Source organism: Labrus mixtus, chromosome 8, assembly GCF_963584025.1.
Source record: "Labrus mixtus chromosome 8, fLabMix1.1, whole genome shotgun sequence".
Taxonomy (NCBI): domain Eukaryota; kingdom Metazoa; phylum Chordata; class Actinopteri; order Labriformes; family Labridae; genus Labrus; species Labrus mixtus.
In genome coordinates this window covers 14,190,502-14,212,747 of record NC_083619.1, presented here as the reverse complement: position 1 = coordinate 14,212,747, position 22,246 = coordinate 14,190,502, and the positions used below count along the sequence as shown (strand labels likewise).

The window sequence follows — 22,246 nt, the reverse complement described above, 5'->3', positions numbered from 1 at the left end:
GCAATGCCATTGATTATTATTCAGGGAAAGAAAGCACAACATATACATTACATTTCCTTTGACTATTTTGACAAATTTTGTCAGACAATAAGGATTCAATGCACATGAATATTAAAGGCCCTCTATTTTAGTTTACGGGTACGCCTGTTTTTTTTTTTTTTTTTTTTTTTAATGTTCTCAGTCAGTATTAAGTACTTTGCTGCTAACATGTTGTTCAAGGTGCTGCTGATGTGAAGTGTCTGGAGGATGTATGGAGGCGGTGCTCCTGCAGGCAGCAGGCGGCGGGCAGGCAGCAGGCAGGGCTGGGCAGCAGCAGCAGACCGCAGAGGAGCAGCGCAGAAAGATCCAGCAAGGAGGGGACACATTGAGACAAGGAGGGAGGGACAACCAGGCAACACAACCAGCCCTCACTATACCGAGCGGTACCGTCTTGACAGCGTCTGTCAGCGGCACGGAAACACCCGGGGATTTGTTTTCATGTATTTTTAGACACAGGTAAGCATTGTTAGAAGCAGATTTATGTTGTTGTTGTTGGGGAAAGCTGTCAGTGCGCACCCCGCCCGGACAGCTAACTAGCGGATGATGCCTCACTCCCCTCGGCCTGTCTAGCCTCCAGCCGCCCAGCGTTAAATTAGCCAGCTTTGTATGAGCTTTTTCCTGTAACTAGATTGTTTTCTATAATCCGCTCGCTATATTCAGAAGCCTTATACTGCTAACAAGTAGCCTAAGCTTCTTACACTGTTTGACTTGGTGCCAGTGTTATTAGCTAACCATCTCTCATGCTAGCTTAGCAGGACTGCAGTGATCCTGTCTCTGATGCTTGTAAGCAAGGAAGTCTTGCTTTCATACTTGTTTGATAGCTGCTGGTGGAAACATTGTCAACCTCACACATCTAGATGTTGTGTTTGTGTGTAAGGCTTACTACTGTCACGACAAAGGATAAAGAAATGACTCTCTCCCCTCTGTTAACACAACATGTGGATTGTGTATCATGTCAAAGTAAGATACATACCTGCACCAGAGGTACTGTCTTCATGATGCAACAATCTCTAAATTATTATCCTTTTTTTGTAAACTCATGTTTTTTTCACGATAGAGGACGGGTTTTTCTGAAGAAACTAACTTCAAGAAAGTCTTATTCTCAAGCCATCATTTTACTGTGAAGTCTTTGAGTGGGTTGAACATGCCAACAAGGGTTTGTTGCACATCACAACAGGGACTGATGTGCTGTTTGGTTTGACACCTTTGATCTTCAAAAGTTAAACTTTACAGATCAGGAGCAGTACAGTGGGATAAGGGACCATGCCTTCTGACTTCACAAATAGTTGTCAGTAAAAAAAAAGACAATACTGTTCAGTACTGTCAGGTTCACAGGGCACTTTAGATTCTGTTCTTTGCAGATGTTTTCCGTGCACTTTAGATGCTTTCTGCAAGAGAAAATGGCCAATATTGCCAGTCAAGTTTGCTGATATCGATAACATAGCTATAAGGATCATTTCCGTGTATCGATATGATTCAAGATGTGGCAAATATTTCAGAATCATGTGTTAGGAATCAAGCATGTTGTGAAAGCAAAATCCTACCTGATGAGCTGAATTCTCGTGAAGACTTTTTTTTAGGGATTTTATGGTTATCATCAAGATCAAAACTAGAATCAGCATCGCCTTTTAATCCTTTCCATGCCACCCATTTGCACAAGTCCAGAGGGAGAAGAAAAAAATAGACGTAATAATAAGCAAAATTCAAAAAAATTATTTACATTTGACTAAACGTTTGTATTTGAAAATCAAACATATCATCAGATTTCTTAGATATCAGATAACTACTCTGGCCAACGTAGACATGTGAAATTCTATCTCGGGTTGTTTTATCACAATGTGGCACAGCTGTTTGGTAGATAAAGTTGATCCAGAGCCCCTTCATCATCTGCTTAAAAGTCTGTTTCAGTTACTTTGGGTGTTTCAATGTTAAAAAGAAAAAAATGTCATGTGTTCAGTAATATCAGTGATTTGCTCACATGCCCTTGTCGTCTGCAGTCCGTCGTCACCATGACAGCGGAGGAAACCATTAATGTGAAGGAGGTGGAGATCATCAAGGTGATCCTGGACTTTCTCAACTCCAGAAAGTTGCACATCAGCATGCTGGCTCTGGAGAAGGAGAGCGGCGTCATCAATGGGCTCTACTCAGACGACATGCTCTTCCTCAGGTAGATGAGCTCAACAGTAACCCCCTGCAACCACCACATAGTTTAGACGCTGACATCTCAGATTCCACCTCCAAAAAGCTGCATACTAACACTGAACATCATGTCCTCTACAGCTTGAGATGTGTCAAACTAACTGCTGCTCAGCTAAAGCTAACAGTGTGTTTTATGTAGTTCTACTCTGCCTGTCGTTCTACACCTTTATTCAAAGTTATTACAACAAAAAGGTGGTTTCTAAGCTGTTATGTGGACATTAACAGTCATATGAGTTTGCACATTTGTGGGGCATTTTCATTTTCCTTCAATGCATTGTCTTTGTATTTGAAATGAACTGTTTCTCTTTCAGGCAACTGGTTCTTGATGGTCAATGGGATGAGGTCTTGCAGTTCATTCAGCCTTTGGAGTGCATGGATAAGTTTGACGGAAAAAGGTGTGTTCATTCTCACTATTAATTATTTTTTTTAACTTGCATTTATTAGATTTCTTTGGTTGAGGTGTATGATGATGTTGTGTACTGGAGCAAAGTTAGACACAAACAGCATCAGCACTGAAAAGCTTTTGTGCCACGGTTCCTAACATCGTCTGTGACGTCTCAGGTTTCGTTACATCATCCTCAAGCAGAAGTTTCTGGAGGCTCTGTGTGTGAACAACGCCATATCTGCAGAGGATGAGCCCCTGCATGTAAGTAAACAGCACCTCATGGTCTTAAATCAACTAATTATCTGTATTTTTCTTTTTTGGTCTTTTAGCCTCCAGAGTAACAACACAGTCGTAAAGTGTCTTTCTTATGAATAGATATTGTAACAGTGCTGCTTTGTCTTCCCACTGACTGTCACTGGTTGTCATGGCAGTAAAAAAAAAAAAAAAAAAGGTTAAATCTCGAAGACTGGAGGAGAAGAAAACTGTGTTTTTTGAATTGTGTTGGTTGAAACCACTAACCTGCTGCATGTTATATTAACAAGCTTCACAACCTCTCTGATATAAAGAGAGGAGGAGGCAGGTGGTGTGTGTGCATGTGACCAACATTTGCATGCAACGAGTGATGTTGGTATTGGCCACTCTGCGGTCTACGACTGATCTGGATTAGGCTGTACAGTATGTGTGTGACTCTGTAGTGTATTCTTATAAGAGCATGTGTTTACTACCTGTGATATGCTGTGCACAGATGAAACGACCAAAAGGCAATGGCTTGTGGATCAAATAGAACAGCGTCTATCAAAAATAGTCTTGCTGAAAATTACAGACATTTGCATATAGTGCATTAGAGAAAATAGAGCTTTTTTTAAAGCTCATTTCCCGATTCTGATCATGCTAGCTTGGAAGTTGATCTTTTTTTTTTTTTGTCCCTCTGACATCTCAAAGTCATCTGTGACGCTTGCAAAACTAGATGCAAGAGGAACATTTTTTTGTTCTCCCTCTGCTGGTCTGAGAGAAATGTCCATGTACATACTAATATCTTTGTCATGTTTTTCTTTAGCTGGAGTTCACCATGCAGGAAGCAGTCAAGGGTCTCCATGCCCTGGAGGAGTTCTGTCCCTCTAAAGACGACTACAGCAAACTGTGTCTGCTCCTCACGCTGCCTCGCCTCACAAACCACGCCGAGTTCAAGGCAAGGCATTTGAAATCAATTAAAGGGGAAATATTTCAGTCGTTGAGACAATTTAACAAGTTTCACCAAGTCGCTTAAAAAAAAAAAAAAACACCTGTGTGTTTTTGTTCAATTGTTTATTTCATTCCCATAATTGCAATAACCATTCTGAACAAAATCAAATAGACCCCCCTTTTTTAGAAACTGTTGTTTTTAAGTCCTCTTTTAATGTACTGCACTTTCTGTTTTTAATGTAAGTTGTGTTTATTGTTCGAGCCTTGTCAAAGGAGAATTTCTGTCTCTGTTGGGACAGACAATACAGTCTATCTATCTATCTATCTATCTATCTATATATCTATTTATATGTTTACTACCCTCATGTTGACTCCTTATTTCTTTGCTCCATCAGGATTGGAACCCGAGCACGGCGAGGGTGCAGTGCTTTGAGGAGGCCTGCACTATGGTAGCAGAGTTCATCCCTGCTGACAGGAAGTTGAGTGAGGCCGGCTTCAAGGCCAGCAGGGACAGACTCTTCCAGCTGCTCCTCAAAGGAGTCCTCTATGAGTGCTGTGTGGAGTTCTGCCAGGTTTGAGCGACTAACACTAAACATACATAAATGTGTTCTAAACTGATTTTGGACGTCTGACTTGTTGATAACTACCTAACAGATGGCTGGCTGTACTGATATGCAGAAGATAAAAATCTTGATTTCTTTAATGTGAAGAGTAAGGCGACAGGTGAGGAGATCACAGAGAGCGAGGTGCTCATGGGTGTCGACATGCTATGCGGTAACGGCTGCGACGACCTGGACCTCTCCCTGCTCTCCTGGATGCAGAATCTCGCCCACACCGTCTTCTCCTGCGCCTTCGAACAGAAGCAACTTAACATCCACGTGGACCGCTTGGTCAAGCCTGCAAAGACTGGCTACGCCGACCTCCTCACCCCGCTCATCAGTAAACTGTCTCCATACCCCTCCTCCCCGCTCCGACGCCCACAGTCCGCTGATACCTACATGTCCCGCTCCTTGAACCCAGCACTGGACGGGTTGTCCTACGGGCTGTCCGGTCAGGATAAGAGAGCAAGTGGTGGGGAGGTGGCCCCGGGTAAAGGCGTTTCTCCCATGTCTCACTCATTTGCAAACTTCCACTACCCCGGAGCGGGAGCACCGAACCTGAGCAGGAGTCTGATGATGGAGAGCTCCGACTGCCACAGCATCTTTGAGGAATCCCCTGAAACGTGAGAGTTTAACAGTCCCATCATTTTCATCCTAAGCTACAACTGGAGCACGCTCCATAGATGTTTTGACACTTTTGTTGAGTACAAAATCCTGTCGCATTATCTGTTAATTTGCTTTTCTTCCAAGGTCAAGGACAGACACACCTGTAGATAAGATGCTGAGTTCAGGTGGAGCTCAGAATCTTCGTCCTGCCCCAGCCCCGGGCGAGGAGGCTCCCCCAGCTGGCACTGCTGATGGGAACGAGGTAGACCTTTTCTTGTTTTTTGACTTGTTAGACCTGTTTTATATCACACATTGCTGAACAAGTGCTTTAATTTGTTCTGTCTCTGCATTGTTTTCTTTTCTCTCTGGGTGTTGCCTTCTGTTGAAGTCTATATTTAGTCCAGTTCCAATTAAAAATATTCAGTACGCTGCGGGTCTGACTCATCCCTCTGCAAGAGTTGCAGCGTAGTCTCTGTCAAGCTTGACTGTTAAAAGAGTTTGTTTTGGATTGTTGGCTGTCTTGTCTTTTGGTAGACTTTAATCATATCATCATATCTTTCAAATTGTTGTGCTTGGAGGAGATAGCTTTTGTATTTTAATGTGTTGTTTGCACATTAACGTAGGAAACCTCATATAATACATTTAGTAGGAAATGAAGCAGAAGTTTTATACAATGTGTGATGTGAGTATTAAAAATGACACAAAGAGTCCAACAACAAGGAAGAGTTGTGAAGCAAAGAAACGGCTTCAGGTTTAAGGAGGGGTCAGATAGATGCTTGTGCTGCAAGTTATTGTAGTTTAACCCTCAAGTTTTTTTAAACTCCTTTTGGGCATCATTCCAGTGAGTTCTAAGACATGATACCCATGTTTTTTTTCGATTCAATGTCTATTCCTAACTCAAAAGGTGTCATTATCTCAAATGTCCATTGCAAACTTAAGTCCATAAATCAGCTTAGAAATCATACAAAAAGCTCCTTGTTACTTAAGACATAAATGGGAATAATCTTGCTTTCAGGTTTCCTTGTTATGAAGGGCATTCTAGTGATTTAGGTTTAGCTATGATTACATTGCAAACAGGAACTGCTAATAGCTACTTTTTTGAACAAAAAGAGGCTTTATATTGAAAATGAGTCTTATTTCTGTTTTAATTTATTTATCTTTACAAAGTTATTATAATTTATACCATGCATCTCTTAAGAAAAAAAAACAGTTGAAGAGAAGTCCAGTGGGATTTGGTCAGAAGGGACACAGAAGTCCCAGGAGCACAACAATGAGTCATTACTGCCCTCATGTTGCCTGTAAACACAGTGTTAACACAGTATCTGTTCCTGTCTGTCTCATGCTGTCTATTCTGGGCCCCCTTTTGCAGCTTGGTGTGAAGTTAGTGCTTCATTCAGCCTTCCTCGTCACCCTGGAGACACATAAAGAGGCTAGAAACAGAAGCAGACTTTGGGGCTTCTATGATCTCACTGTCACGCTCGTTCCCTCTCTTGTTTTTCTGTCTGCCCTCCAATCCTTTTTTTAGAGCTTCCTCCTTCTCCTGAACAATCATGTCAGAGAGCCAGGACAGGAAGCAGAGGACAGAGAGGAAACCTGTCCTCTGCTCTTACATTCAGACATGTACTCCTTCATCCTCTGATACCTAAACTGACCGAAGACCCTAACCCTAACCCAGTTCATCTGAACATAATGCTTAAAATAATTTAAAAAATAATGACATGGAAGTTTATTTTTTTATCTTCAATCCGAAGCTTCGCGACTCAACGGAGAAGTACGAGGAGTTCTATCGGCAGCGTCTTCGCGTGCAGCAGCACCTGGAGCAGAAGCAGCAGCAGAGGCAATTGTACCAACAGATGCTGCTGGAGGGCGGGGTCCAGCAGGATCCTCCGCCCAGCGACATGCAGAACAGCCTGACGGAGAAGTTTCTCAACAGGTACACACATACTTGAGATTTATGAAATGTTAGCCTCTCTTGTAGTTTGAACTAGTCAATGCATTAAAGCTGTCTGCCTGGTTATGGTGGCTCCGGTGCAGCTTGCTAATTACTGTTTGGTTTTTAATATCTTGCACACAAAAGAGGAGCAGCTGTCTGACAAGCAGACATGTTCCCGTCCCTGATAATTATGAGTCCCAGGTGGCTTTCCCTGCATGACAACCCCCCCCCCCCCTCCAAATGCCCTCCTCCAGTCCACACTAAGCCATCTGTGGTTATCAGCTACATCACATCACACCATGGGACTTGTGTGTTAATTATACATAATGTTACAACCAGACTTAACTAGAAAATAGCACCCAATAGTGAGTTTATGAGAACAACAAAAAACATGTGAGATGTGTTCATTTTTGCTCCTCTGAAAGGAGGACAATGGCGCTTTGATTTGTCCCATGAGAGTTTCTCCAGTCCTCCCTGTCTCTGTATACTCTGCATTATTCACAAGGGAAGCTGTGCATAATGACATCACTACTTCAGCTTTCTTTGTCCTTTGAAGTTATAGATTTTTTTGTAATACATTTGACTAGCCTGCAACCACAGTTTGTATTTTGACAGTCTGTATGCAAAAGTAGAATTAGTTTGAAATCGATTCAAGTAAAAGAAAATCCTCTTAAGGAGTGGATAAAAGAATGCTTTAATGTTACAATAAATGTCTCTGTGTGTCTCGTCAGGTCTATCCAGAAGCTGGAGGAGCTCAACGTTGGGATGGAGAACATGGGGGAAGAGGTGAAATCTCTGGCCCAGCAGTGTAATGGCAACGGGAACCCGCCCACCTCTGAGGACAATAACAACCCTCCATCTGGGACTCCCGAGCACAACAGTACCCGAGGGGGAGGGGTGCTCAGCAGCACCCCACAACACACAGTGGGGGGGCGTGCAGTCCAGCCCCCTGATGAGTCCCCGGTCATCTCACAGAGGTAAGAATTCTTTAGTTGTTATATCACAGTTCATTCATGCTCAGTTGTATTTGACGGTTACTCTGTTTTTTTTTGCAGTGAGCAGAAAAACAAAGGTCAACAAGACGACTCTCCGAGCTCTTTAACCAGAAGTAAAGAGGTAAACAATAGACACAAGATGTTCCCCAAGCAAAAATTTAACCACTCACTAGATTTGAATGAAAACGATTATTAGACCTGTTCTAACTCATTCCTACCTCAGCATGCTAGTTAAACTAATCTGATTATTACAGTTTAAGCTTGGATGGTATGTTTGTTGGGATGTCTTAGGTTAGAGAATATAAAAATACATTCTACTAATAATCATAACACATCTGTGTGGCAATGAGTTGTCTTATATATATATATATATATGTGTATATGTGTGTGTGTGTGTGTGTGTGTGTGTGTGTGTGTGTGTGTGTGTGTGTGTGTGTGTGTGTGTGTGTGTGTGTGTGTGTGTGTGTGTGTGTGTGTGTGTGTGTGTGTGTGTGTGTGTGTGTGTGTGTGTGTGTGTGTGTGTGTGTGTGTGTGTGTGTGTGTGTGTGTGTGTGTGTGTGTGTGTGTGTGTGTGTGTGTGTGTGTGTGTGTGTGTGTGTGTGTGTGTGTGTGTGTGTGTGTGTGTGTGTGTGTGTGTGTGTGTGTGTGTGTGTGTCTCTGTGTGTGTGCATGTGTGTCACCAGGGTGAGAAGACAAAAGACCTGTTTGTACCTGTGCATACCCTGGAAGACACTCAGGCTGTTCGAGCTGTCGCCTTTCACCCGTCTGGAGCGCTCTACGCTGTGGGATCCAACTCCAAAACTCTACGCGTCTGCGCTTACCCAGAAACTATAGACCCAAGGTAACATGGACAATCAAAATAAGGGCTAAATGAAAGGCTCCTGATTTTAGGGATCTCTCAGCAACAAACATCAATGCACAAGAGACAGTATGAAACAGTCAACAACAAAATAGACAGAACAATTCAGGCTACGTTGAGTGGGACTGAAAATGTTTGCATCACTTTCAGATTAAGTATTAAATCTGTCTTTATGTTTTTTCTTATTAGCATGAAGTTGACTGCTTTACTTTGAAAAACTGTCTGACAACTCAGCTTCTCTCTTTTTTCTTTTCTTCACAGCAGTACAGGTCCAATAAAACAGCCGGTTGTCCGCTTCAAGAGGAACAAACACCACAAAGGATCAATCTACTGTGTGGCCTGGAGTCACTGTGGACAGCTGCTGGCAACAGGCTCCAACGACAAATATGTCAAAGTGGTTCCTTTTAGTGCTGAGACGAGCAACGCTACAGGTGAGACAACCCGCATTAGAGCATGAAGACAGTCTTAATTGTAAGTGTCCGAGCATACGAAGATCTCACAAGAGTTTTGTCTGTGTCTTTGTGTCCCTCAGGTCCAGACCTGGAGTTCAGCATGCATGACGGCACCATCAGAGACCTGGCCTTCATGGAGGGTCCAGAGAGCGGAGGAGCCATCTTGATCAGCGCTGGAGCTGGAGACTGTAACATCTACACCACCGACTGTCAGAGAGGACAGGGTCTGCACGCCCTCAGCGGACACACAGGTACGTTCATCCACCTGTCCTCCTTCTGAACTCATGTCAAAGAGTGAAAAAGCAAAGATTTCCTCTGAGAGGTGTGAAACGTGTCATTTTGTTGTTCAGGTCACATTCTGTCTCTGTACACATGGGGAGGCTGGATGATCGCCTCAGGCTCTCAAGACAAGACTGTGCGTTTCTGGGACCTCAGGGTGCCCAGCTGTGTTAGAGTAGTGGGGACTGCTTTCCATGGCTCAGGTAGGGCTCATTTCCTGTCATTACACTTCTGTCTTCTTATTAGAACTCTGAATAAAACACTTATTACACCAGAAGTGAAGTTCTTATTTTATTTTCATATTGAATTTTATTACTCTTGGACAGTACTGAGAATGTTTTTTTCAACAGGCAGTCCTGTTGCCACAGTAGCAGTCGATCCAAGTGGCCGTCTCCTAGCAACAGGACAGGAAGACAGTGCATGCATGCTGTATGACATCAGAGGAGGACGAACTGTCCAGGTGTACCGGCCACACAGCAGCGATGTGCGCTCTGTCAGGTTCTCCCCCGGTGCACACTACCTGCTCACCGGCTCCTACGACACAAAGGTCATGGTCACCAACCTCCAAGGTAAGTCTCACCTTCTGACACGTTCATTCAGCAGATAACAGCAGAGCTAACTGGCTGGTTATACATACAGTGGTGCAGGTTTCAGCTTATGTACACAGAGACAAAGATACCTTTAAGCTGGGAGTAGTTGGGATACTTGTTTTCCATTCAATCTAATAAATGCAGGTTTCATCTTTCTGGCTGTGAATCAAACCTGAAGGTTATTGTATGAATGATTCTCTTTTCACATCATTGTAAAAAGGTGTTACTGGTATTTAACTGTTGGTCAGACAAAATAAGAAATGTTAAGATGTCAACTTTGTGCTGTGGGCATTTTGACTTCTTCATTAAAACAACTTTAATTAGACTCCAAGTAGAAAGTAACTGGTTCTGGTATGGGGGGGGGGGGGGGGGGGGCTGAACTATTTCTTGGCTTGGGCAGTCACTTCCTGAAGTCTCATGATGCTGATTAGACTGCAGGACTTCATTATTCACAAGATTTATTTTTAGACATAAGCAACAATTAAACAGGAATGTATCTTTTTTTTGGTACCGATTAAACTTTAATCGGTAAAACTTTAATCGGTACCTATTAAATAAGCAGGATAAGAATAAGCAATGCTGTTTCTTTAATCATTAAAGAAACAGCATTGCTTATTCTTATCCTGCTTATTTAGTTTACATGTGCTCAGCGAGGCTGGCTGTTTACTCATTTTCAGTATTAATGCTCATCTAAACTGCTGGCAGTAGCTACATATTAACTGTATTTTTTTTTTTACATTTATTTATTTATTATTAACAGAAAGTACATAATGATTAGTTAATTAACATTCCAGAATAAGATTATTTCCAGTATTTATATTCCTAGAATAAACAGGAAGCTACAGGGGCAACCTGTGGAAAGTGCTGAAAATGTATCTGAAACCTGCGTTGTTTCATCACATTCCCTGTATTTGACACCCATGTACATTGTAGCAATGAATGGACATAATATACTTAGTAAGTACAGAGCAATATTTACTAAGTGTTGTTTTCCTGTATTGAAATGGCTCTACCAATGAGAAATAGAGGAAGAAGAAGATGATGATGATGGAAAGTTTGGTGATTTTAAGTCACTTATCTACTTGAACTGGGTGTCAATACTTCTATATTAATTATGATGTCATGATCCCTGATGTCTTAAACAACAACTAAAACACTTTTTAATCCTCTGTGAGACCAGGATTGATTTTGTGTGTGTCATGTTGTTAAACTTGCATTGTGGGACAGCAGGAGCTCAGTCTTGGGTTGAAAACTGGGGGATGGTTAGTTCAAGTCCTGGCATGGACCAGAGGATTTGGATTAGTTGCCCGTTCACTGCCAAGGTGCCTTTGAGAAAGGCACCAGACCCCCAACACAACGGGGTCGTGTGTGAAGTGTGTTCAATAAGAGAGCGACTGTATTTCCCCTCTGGGATAAAGATAGTTTGTCTTCTTCTTAACCTGCGTGTGTGTCTTCATATTTCTTCTATTTTCAGGTGACCTGACCAAACAGCTGCCTGTGACTGTGGTGGGAGAGCACGGCGACAAGGTGATTCAGTGTCGATGGCACACGCAGGACCTGTCCTTCCTCTCATCCTCAGCTGACCGCACTGTCACACTCTGGACACACAACCCGTAACACAAACACACACACACACACACCAGTCTCTATGATCTAACTAAAACAACACTGCTCCTCCTACACTGTCACACCATGGACACTTAGCAGCCTAAAAAATACACATACATGAACACACAAACAGGAGAATGAGCCTACCCTTGCAGTCTGTAGGAAACCAAATGGAAACAAACTTTTGACACATCAAAAGCACATGTTGCATGTTTTCCTTTTTTTTTTTTAAACATTCCTCACATCAAGCGTTCATCTTATTAATTATTCTCACTGTCACTTCATCAGGTCATCATCCCTGACTCCCTTTACACTCCATTCAGTTGCTGCATGTACTTTTTAATGAAGAGTGGTCGAGGTTAGACAAAACATGTTCATGATGGTGCCTTCCTTGAGTTTCCATTACAAAAAATGTAAAAGAAAAAAACATTTTAAAAAAGGATAACATGGTCCTTTTTTCAAGATCAAACTTTGTGAGCTCATTTTGAGAAGTCCTACATTCCTCCTTCTTTTGCATATAGTTTTTTCTTACATCTGATGTTATGCTGCTATTGTTTGGTAAAAGGAAGAGTCGACTTTATGGTGTAAAATATACATTTTCAGTGTGTCGGTCACAAACTTTTCCCATCAGGAGGCTGAATCTGTGGAAGTCGTTCTATCTCTCGATGGGTCAGTTGTTGCTTCCCTGTGGGATAATGTACTGATGTCTATTGTTAACTACGTTACTACTCAAAATGTATAAATTAGCTTGTGCATTCGTTTCAAATTTGAGATCAGTGTTGCTGCAGTGAACCTGTTCATGTCTTGCAATGGCTTGCTTGCAAAGGAAAATTGTGATAATGTCGACATCAAATGGGGAAAAAAGTGTAATTTGTGGTTGAGCCCTGGCATTTTTCAGTGTCCATAAAGCTTTGGTTTGTCTACTGCTGTAATGATATAACACCAGTAGGGGGCAGTCTTTGCCCATAACAAGGGTCCTGCCATGTGCACAATGGAACCTGAGTGGAAGAACGGGTGTTTGGATATTTATTTTTGAAACAGTATTTTGGGGCATTCATATTCTTTTCTTGTGTTTAACATGCGCACTTTGTCTCTTAACATTGATTTACTTACTAAGATGCATATTTAACTTTTTATGTTAATGTATAGTATATATTGTTTTAACAAAGAAGGCCAAACTAATTCGTACATAGATGTATTTATTTCAGTTATGTTCATGTATGTACAGTTATTATTAGTATGTTTTAAATGCTAGTGGCTCTTGTATTTAGCCTTTCTATTTCTTGTTTTTAAAAGTGACTTAAACTGATTCAAGCTAACTCTAGTCTGACTGCTGGTACATTCAATAAAGTGTCTTTTACACAAACTGTATCTTGATTGTTTTGGGTTAGAAAAAAAACTTTTAAATAGTCAAACAAGATTCTTTTCCAAATGAGGCTTTATTCCTCATTGAAGAATGTTGTACAAAATATCATCTGGTCTGTACATGGGTTGAATTCATTCTTTTATCAAACAGTTTGCTTATTAAAATACCTCTTCCCTTTCCTGGCCATGGTGACAAAAAAAACAAACCCCTCACATATAAACACATGGAAAGAGTGCTGTACCTGTGTGTCCACACTGATTTCGACACCACAGTGGTACAACTACATTTTGTTGTGGGACGGCAGTTAACAAAATTTAAAACAATCATTAAAAGTACAATAAATAAAATCATAAATGCATTGTGTATTGAAAAATACACAACAGGTGAAATGCATTTGAAGAAGAACAGATTTATGACACACAAGACTAAAAAAACAGTTTTGTCCCTGAAATTACTGAGAGTTTGTTGGTGTTGTGCAAGCTTTGCAAAACAAGTCCTTGTACGGTTTGAGATTTTTTCCATACTGTTGACTACACATAACGCTGACAGTGCTTTGTTCTGTCCAGAAGGACAAAGGTCAAGAGACACACTACTCTGAGTGACCATCCACTGGCCATCAAAGTTTTCCACACCGTAATGTGTTCATAAAAAAAACAACCTGTGTCTCTCTGTAGTGCTGAGTTTAGTTGGAGTCGGGCCTGGCTGTAGCATTTGATGCTGAAGGCAGAGTCACACGCTGTTCATCCATCCGTTTGGCCTGAGAGCGCATGATAAGGCTGAAGAAGTCCTCGTCTGGGACAGTGGGCCCTCGGACTGGAGGAGGAGGAGGGGCGCAGCGCTGGTCATCCAAACGGGAGCCCTGGTGGAGGTTAAGGAGAGAGAGTGTCAGATTCCGATGTTTTTGGATGTTATGTTTGCATTGAATATAAAAGGATTGGCAGGATATATTATCAGTTAGACTTTGCTAGCCATGTACGTATTTTGGATCGTACCTGGCATTTGACAAGCATATCGAAGAAGTTGTCGTCAGGCTCAGTGTTGTCCGCATTGGCCATCAGGTGACTAAGCACCGCCTGGTTGCTGTTTTGATGCAGTCTGAGGCCGGGCAGGCTTCCTCCTGCTGCCGATGACTCCTCTAACCGCCGGCCTGGGATTCCCGAGACGTTCCCAGACTCAGATTTAGCTACAGAGTTTAAAAGAATTAAGTTTCTGCTGATGTCATTTTATTTCACTTATTTTGTTTGTGGAACATTTGAGCATAAAATGCATGGACTTACATTTCCTGATAGCTGTGGGAGGCGACTCTGGACCACTATTCAATGACAACCTGCTGCCCTTATCCTGTATTGAGCAGCGTTGGTCATCCATGCGGTTGCTCTGGAAACGGCTCAACAGGTCAAAGAATCCCTCGTCACCAAGTGTGTCGGGACTGAGTCGCTAAAAAAGCACAAAAACGGGAAGAAAAGGAATATGAATTGATCTGGTCTTATGACAACTGTAGGAGACTAAACCAGATCTGGCATGTGTATGTCTGTGTTTTGTTATCAGCCCTGCACTGTGTACCTTCTGTGGTCCCTGTGTGAGACTCTGGCTGGTGTCCAGGGTGTTGCTGGTGTCCTGGAGGACTTTATTGGAGCCACCAGTCTTGTACTTCTTCCCACGCAGACGGTTGACAAAGAACAGCTTGGAGGAGGCCTTAGCCAGGGAGGGTTTGGATTGTTTGGTCAGGATGTCACTGTTCCACTTCTGACCCTTCAACACACATGAATGGATTAGTTATCACAGTTCAGGAGGAAACAGAAGACAAGAGGATAAGAAGAAAAGTCAATCTTGGAGAGTTTAAAGGATCCAGCTTGTGATAGAACATGATGTGAACATGTTTCAGAAGGTCCGCTTCGAGATTGGGGGGGGGGGGGATGAGATGTTCTTACATTTATCTTGTCTGGAGTGAGTTTCATCAGCTGAAGGTTCTCCATGCTGTGTCTTCGGCTCATCCTGGGCCTCGCTCCTAACACACAAACAATGTTAAAACAACTATACAGATAAAAACAGACTTAAGGCTTCAAATTTAAATAACTTCTAAGTTGACCAACACACCATGCAGGTTGTAGTCTATGTCCTTATTCTCTGACATTGTGGAGTTATTTGTGCTATAACTCAGACCCAGAACCGTCTGGAGATCAGATACATTCATACGAGCTGTCAGCTCCCCGCTCCTGTCTCCAGTCTAGGAAGAACAAAACAGAACAAAAACACTAAAACAATTAGATGAACTGTACGACTGAACAATTTATTTTCCCTTATGTTCAGCTTTGAAAGTAAACAGCTTAGATTATGATTTCCACAGCCATCATTTACATCTTTACAGATCTCCAGGTGTTTCTCAGCAAAGTGCATGGCCTGGTCATGGTTCCCCAGCGCAGTGTGAGCGTTTCCAAGACTCCAACATGCACGGCCCTCTCCGATCCTGCATCATAAACAGAGGAAGGAAATAATTAAAGCTTCTGAAACATGTGCATGAATTATTGATCCAATCTTGAATGAGTGTGTACCTGTCATTGAGGTCCTGAGCTATGATGAGGTGTTTCAGGTGGTAGTCTATGGCCCGTTCATAATCCTGGAGCAGTGTGTAGGTGTTACCTAGACTGTAGCAGGCCTGAGCCTCCACAGCTCGGTCCTTCAGCTGCCTCGCCAGCTGCAGAGTCCTCCTGACAAACAAACAAACATTTCAAAGACAGGCTGCAGTGTTAGCCCATGGATTCATTGATGCCACAGGAGATACTTTTGGGAGATGAAAGTGTGGGCTGTAGCTTACTTATAATGCTCAGCTGCCACTTCAAAATCCCCCAAAAAGATGTAGGCGTTCCCTAGGTTGCAGTAAGCCCGTCTCTCTGCCGAGCGGTCGCCAAACTCCTTAGCTATGAGCAAGCGCTGCACAAAAACAGAGATAAAAAAACATATATGATCACATCTGATAGAATAAAAGAAGACAATGTTTACACTTTGGAAATACGCCTTCTATACCACACCTGATCGTGAGAAGCTACAGCTTTACCAAAGTTCCCCAACAAGTAGTGCGTGTTGCCGAGGTTGCCATATGTTCGACCCTGTGCAGCTCTATCCCCGAGCTCCTTTACTATCGCCAAGTTTGCCCTGAAAACACAAATGTGTACAGTCACATGTTACTGTATATTGAGTGGATAACAGAAGAAAAGAAATGTCACCCAGCAGAACACTGTACAATCACTCACTCGTAGTACTCTGCCGCCTTCCTCAGTGCTGTCATGACCTCCTCGGGGAAATCTCCGGGCTCGGCTCCACTCCAACAAATACTTTTTCCTTTGGCATGGTACACGTTTCCAAAGTTATAAAGAGCTCGCGCCTGACCCACCTGACACAAATCCAGGAGAAAAACATCAGTGCTGAAGGTGATGATGCCCCCCAAAAACAGAACACTTCACTGAATGCATTGATGTGCTTTTACATTCTGCTGCCTCACCTTGTCATTGATGTCTCTTGCTATGTCCAAGTGTCTCTGACAGCAAACCACAGCCTCGTCAAACCGCCCCAGCACCTTCAACGTGTTGCCAAGGTTTCCACTTGCTTTGGCCTCTCCAGGCAGGTCATTAATTGTCCTAAACAAAGCATGGTGTGTTAGTTATTATGAATATAATAATAATCTGTCAGCATGGTTCGGTGGGGCTCTCTTGCAGGTCTGACCTGGTGAGTGTGAGGTCGTGCCGGTGGAACTCCAGGGCCTTGGCGTAGTCATGCAAATGGAAGTAGGCATTCCCAAGCTGGCTGTAGATGGCACTGAGCACCTGCAGGTCCTCCGTGCCCACCTGGATGGCAGCCTCAAAGAAGGAGACCCCTGCCCTGTAGTCGCCCACCTTACAGAGCCGCTCACCCTCCAACGCCAGTTCCAGGCAGGACACCTCCATCCTACAGCAGACAGAAAAGAATCAGCCTCTACTAACAAGCTGCTGTTTGAACTGAAAAAAAAAGCTTACTGAGCAGCACCAAACTATTTAATAGCTACCAAACATAATAACTAAAGACCAACAATAAAGACGTTGTGGTAGTAGATCTTTTCTGGCTGAAAGCTGCAGCCGACTGAGCGACTCCACTCACATCCAGAGAACTAAATCCATATCCTCTTTCTAAGTGAAAAAGCTTTCTACAGGGAATGTTGTTTAGTTACTTCCTTTCGCCCACAGAGAACAATGGCTCAAACTGGGGTTTGTTTGTTATCGTCACATCCTTTAGACATACCTCAGACGAGAAAGTGGGTTTCTTTCACAGTACAGTGGACATAAAAGAAAGACTGGTTAGAAAGGTATACCAAAGTTTATTAACCTTGATTAGAAATAAGATATACCCTAAAAAACATTCCTGTATCTTAATAATAGTTTACTGTTGCAGTAGGGACCACTCAATTTAGTTTATCTGCGCACAGATGCTCCAAAGATTGAGATGTGACTTTCTGTTAAAAATCTTTTAGATATAGAAACAACCTATGTATTAAGAAATGGAAGTTAAGAATCAAGCCCTGTAGAATCACAAGATAGTTTGTCTCAGACGTGTCAAGACCAGATGAAAAGAGTGTCAAACAATGGGCGGTGGTTTATCTGCAGATGAATTATCTTCAGATTAGGCCACATGTTTGTACTGTGCACCTCTGTTTACTTGTTAGTCTGCCAACTTTTGTTTCACCGGAAACTGTATTGTTGGGGCGAGACCAGCTTCGCACAAAGTCCATTCAGTTTGTTTATCACAAGATTTACTCCTTTAGCTACCAAAGTTTGTCTGAAAGCTCTAAAAAAAAAAAAAAAAAAGAGACTCAAACACTGACATAAAGTAGCAATTTAGTCTCCAATCCTCACGAGAAAAAAAAAGTTTAGAAAAGTCTATAGTGTGCTACAAAACTGTCAAAAACAAACAGAAGGAGCCTGTTTCACCCCTGGCAAGGCTATGACTTGTAAACAAAGGTTAACATGGACTTCTGAATAAGTGATAAAACTCATGTCATCATCACTCTTAAATTAGGTACGATTACTCCTTGTTTACTTGTCTAAAGGAAAAGTAGCTGCAGCAAATGGTAGCCTACCTGCTGGCTTTTGGCGTCTCAAAACAACAACAGCACATGGAACATCTGAGAGGCATCTAACAGGTTACAAAAACCAGCATTCCTTCTAATATGAAATAAATTCCTCTTCTGACGTCATATCACCAGTTGGCAAACGTTCAAGGTGACACAAGTGGTGTGATCACAGAATTAAACTCTCCCATTCATGCAAGCGTGGAAACTGCTCCATCAGCAATTTCCATCCTAATCCGCTTTTTTCGAGCTCTCTCGTCTGACCTGGTCACCTGAGATTACAGTTGAAGAATGTGCAACCAGCAGATTACAGAGTAATCGAGTGCTAAGAAGCTTTATTAGACGTGTCGGACACAAGCAGACTGCTAAGGTGAGGGCGTGAGGTCTAATGGAATCAAATCATTGATGATAAACATCCAGAACAGTAGTATTCATGATTAAAAACAGACATCCTAAAGCAGATACAAACTCTATCCAAATAAGTTGGATACGTGTGGAGAAAAAACAAGGGCAGCAGTGATGAATTTTTCAGGCCTTGTTAAATATTGAAGCCTCCTGGAGCTGGTCTTTCTAAGTTTGACAGGTCACACCTGTTCCCAGAGCTTTTTACCTGGGTATGTAGGGGCAGCTGGCAGATGCCCTTTTTGGAGGAGGGAACTCACCTGCCTTTAGTCAACAAACTCACAATAAGCCTTTTGTAAAGGGCTTATCACTCAAATCCTCTTTGGCTTCAATTTACAATGCTATATTAAATTATCACTTCATTAACAAAGTAACACCAAGTTAGTCAAACCTATGTTGACAAATTTTATATGAGAAGCATTGGAACAATTATAAATGTAACTTGTTTTTTTTTGCTGTTTATAAAAAATAATTCACTCATACTGCTTCTAGAACTAGCAAGAAAAACAGAGAAACTAAGAGACAACACAGTTTAAGTTGAGAGGAGAAATGCCTACCTGTAGCGGACATGAAAGGACTGCTCCTCAGCTCCTGTGCTAACCACTGAGCCACTTGTATCCATTGCTGTGCATAATATGAGGGAAAATCCCAGTCTGGTTCCCGAAAAAATGGCTGCGTTTATAAAACAAGAGCCAATAGAAAGAAAAAAAAAACTTTGGGTCAAGAGGAGGCTAACCACTGTGTCCCTCTGCAAGATGCTGACAAGGGAAGGTAACCCCGTTAAGTGTAAGACAGAGCTGCAGAGTCCTGAGCGTCAGTCCGCACCGCTGCTTTCGTATACTGTGTGTTTTGCGTCACTGCCCCTCACTCTCGTCAGCTGCCCTCTGTGAAGAGAACACAAGATGCTGTATGTGAAGCCTCGTTCTGGCCAGGGGCTGCCATGGCAACACCAACCAAACAGCAGCGCGCACAAGTGGGGCAGACGGGACCGGCAGATAGAGTAGGAATTGATGGGGTCAACACAGACATGCTGTCACTCTAAGATGAAGACTCGTTTCATTCTCAGAAAAGTGTGTGCATTAAAGCGGCTCCAAGCTGAGCAAGCTATGACGCAACAGAATGTAACCTATGCAAGCAGAGATGGCAGAAAAAGCATAATATCCAGAGGAAGAGCAACCAGCAGCAACCTGTTGCAAAGATCACCAAATTAAGAGTTGGCTATGGAAAATAGCAAAACAACTGTGTGCTTGTTACTTCCACCAGAGGAAAGGAGAGTGATAAGCAAGAAGGATGCTTACTTAGAAGAATATGGATAAGATAAACTGCAAGAAATAAAGACCAGAGCCAACCATTAGCTCATTTCTCCATGAGGTCATACAAACCACACCCATTAGTCCCCCAAGTTGAACTCAGCAATCCCTCCCAACACACACATCAAATGTTAAATGGGGCACACTTATAAATTTTAACCAATTTAAACTTTGTGAACTATATATGGAAGTATTATGGGATAACAACAAAGATGTGACATAAAGTCTAGTGTGTCTGTGAGCATGTAAAGCTTTCTTTGATACATGGTACTGACTTATAAACATACATTTAAATGATTGTACACTTTTCTAAATCTAGATGTTGCAGAGAAAAACTGGTCTTCAACATGCAGCACAGACAAATAATAATAATTGTTGAACAAAGACTAAAACTGGAAAGATTCTTCCATGAAAACAATCAACCTTTAGAAATCTAATACCTCGCATTAAGGGGATAACGGATAGTTTTAAGGCCTCTTAAAAAAAATGCAATTATGAGGACCTGTTGGTGTTTTTGTAAAAAGAGTTTTCTGTCTTCTGATATTTAAGAGTTCAAAAGTGTGTATCTAAAAGTAACCCATGCATAAAATAAATAAATAAAGCTTTTGGAAATTCACTGTCCATAACTGTTGAGTACTTGTGCTTCGTCAGGCGTTGTGAAATAAACCTGGTATGGGTATGTTGAAATCTTCTCGTCTGTTCTTCCTGCTGCTATGTGAATGTGAACAGCCTTCAACACAAACTTAAGCCCAGGGCTTTTGGAGTCTGTGCGGTGCATGTTTCTGCAGATTATTATATAATCACCGATTTGTGCCACTTTTGGCGAAGCCTTTTCCACCTTTGCATGCCAACTGGGTGTGTTAAAGAGAGACTTACTCTGCTCACAAACCTACTGTGGGCACGAACAAGCGTTTAGCAGCACGAAGTGATTCATGACTAAAAAGGTGCATCATAGGAAACGCGAGGTTGTTTCTTAATGACAGTGTCACAACAGGTCATCAATGACTCTTTGAGTCCAAACAGGACATGATTTCATCTTAAACACAAAGAAGATTTGATTTGTTTTCTTGGTACTTAGAGCCCATTGAAGCCCTGTTACAACTACTACTGAGAGCAAAATCTAAATATGGAAACACATCTAAGTATTACACTATGAGCCAGGAAAAGCCTGCTCCAAAACAAAACAAAAGAAACAACTACTGAGTACTAGAATACTGACCGGTAACTCTTCCTGACAGGGACAGGATATCTTGAGAGTCTGCAAAGAAAAGTGACCAGGACTTACTTACATTTAAGTATGAGCATTTGTGTATTTTCCCTCAGAACATAAATGAAGACTGTGACATAGATTTGAGATGACATTAAATAAAGTTAACTTCAGAGATACAGAACTAAAGTTGATATACACTCAGTTGCCAGTTAATTGGGTAAAAGTGCCCAAATACTGATGTACACATCAAACCAGGTTCTCCCAACATTCAGAAAAGGAAGACAAAGCCATGTTTTAAAACAACCTAAAACAAAAAGAATAACTTTGAATTAAGACATTTTTTTTATAAGCACACCTCGTACACACTACAGAGTAAACATATGCCATACATTAAAGGTTTGAGTGATCCATGTCCGTGTCCGATAGAAGAGGTACAATGCTCTATGAAGATGCATTACTAATGATCTGACATGCACATTAAAGTTAGTGCAAGTATCTGAAATTAAATCTGTGCAAGTACTTTGTTCACATAGTAAGGGTTAAAACGCTACAACAAACAGTATGTCAGTGATTCTTACGAACATTTTAGCTTCATGTAAACAACCCGTTCTTAATTTAATTAACTTGATTTACTCCAACATGAGGGACCTGAATGACAGGATTGTAAACACTTTCATGAATGGCACTACGGTAAGACGTCTTTACTCCAGCCGGAGGAAACACAACCTCGGGCAGTGTATTCATGAGTTTTAAGCTCAAAGAATCACATCCAGCAAAATGATTAGCAAGCTAGCGTGTTAGCTTCTAAACTTACGTTGGACGATCCAGTTCGAACAATGGTGACTTGTCCTCTTCTTTTTTTTTAATTTCTCTACAAGAATAAAAACATAGCTCCGTTTCGAAAAATGAAACAAGTGTTTAATTTCGTGACGAACTGTACTATATGTTAAACTTCATTATCCTTCCCCTATTGTTAAACTTTTTATAACTTCGGCGAGGTAGACGAAATTCCCTTGTGGCTTCTCAAAGCGTATTGTGTTTTTCGCCAACTAGCCAATCAGAGGATGGAATTCAAAAATAGCCACGCCTAGAATAACAGTCATTGGACCACCAGATTTGAATAGAAAAGAGATG

At 41.9% G+C, this 22,246-nt stretch overlaps 2 protein-coding genes across 5 annotated transcripts; one reads left to right on the top strand and one right to left on the bottom strand.

Moving 5' to 3' along the window:
* Positions 1–309: 309 nt before the first annotated feature.
* Positions 310–13,092, top strand: wdr47a (WD repeat domain 47a). Of its 2 annotated transcripts, none has more exons than XM_061044532.1 (17): positions 310–495; positions 2,037–2,206; positions 2,550–2,633; positions 2,800–2,884; positions 3,681–3,812; positions 4,201–4,377; positions 4,516–5,027; positions 5,155–5,272; positions 6,762–6,943; positions 7,675–7,920; positions 7,999–8,059; positions 8,622–8,779; positions 9,062–9,228; positions 9,330–9,500; positions 9,600–9,731; positions 9,879–10,097; positions 11,593–13,092. In XM_061044532.1, the coding sequence occupies exons 2-17, from the start codon at positions 2,049–2,051 to the stop codon at positions 11,733–11,735; spliced, it is 2,745 nt and encodes a 914-aa protein (XP_060900515.1). In that variant the 5' UTR covers positions 310–495; positions 2,037–2,048; the 3' UTR covers positions 11,736–13,092. The 2 variants fall into 2 exon arrangements, with proteins under 2 accessions (XP_060900515.1, XP_060900513.1); XM_061044530.1 differs by having other exon boundaries at positions 311–495; positions 9,059–9,228.
* Positions 12,909–22,150, bottom strand: gpsm2 (G protein signaling modulator 2). 3 transcript variants are annotated; one of them, XM_061044533.1, is made up of 16 exons: positions 21,927–22,150; positions 21,122–21,160; positions 19,150–19,476; positions 16,813–17,034; positions 16,592–16,727; positions 16,344–16,483; positions 16,122–16,245; positions 15,908–16,023; positions 15,645–15,800; positions 15,451–15,559; positions 15,190–15,319; positions 15,024–15,100; positions 14,656–14,844; positions 14,370–14,529; positions 14,085–14,275; positions 12,909–13,951 (listed from the first exon to the last, which is right to left on the bottom strand). In XM_061044533.1, exons 3-16 carry the CDS (start codon positions 19,212–19,214, stop codon positions 13,775–13,777), a joined length of 1,992 nt encoding a protein of 663 aa, XP_060900516.1. In that variant the 5' UTR covers positions 19,215–19,476; positions 21,122–21,160; positions 21,927–22,150; the 3' UTR covers positions 12,909–13,774. The 3 variants fall into 3 exon arrangements, with proteins under 3 accessions (XP_060900516.1, XP_060900517.1, XP_060900518.1); XM_061044534.1 differs by lacking the exon at positions 19,150–19,476 and having other exon boundaries at positions 21,927–22,149; XM_061044535.1 differs by lacking the exons at positions 19,150–19,476; positions 21,122–21,160 and having other exon boundaries at positions 21,927–22,149.
* Between the last annotated feature and the right edge of the window lie 96 nt (positions 22,151–22,246).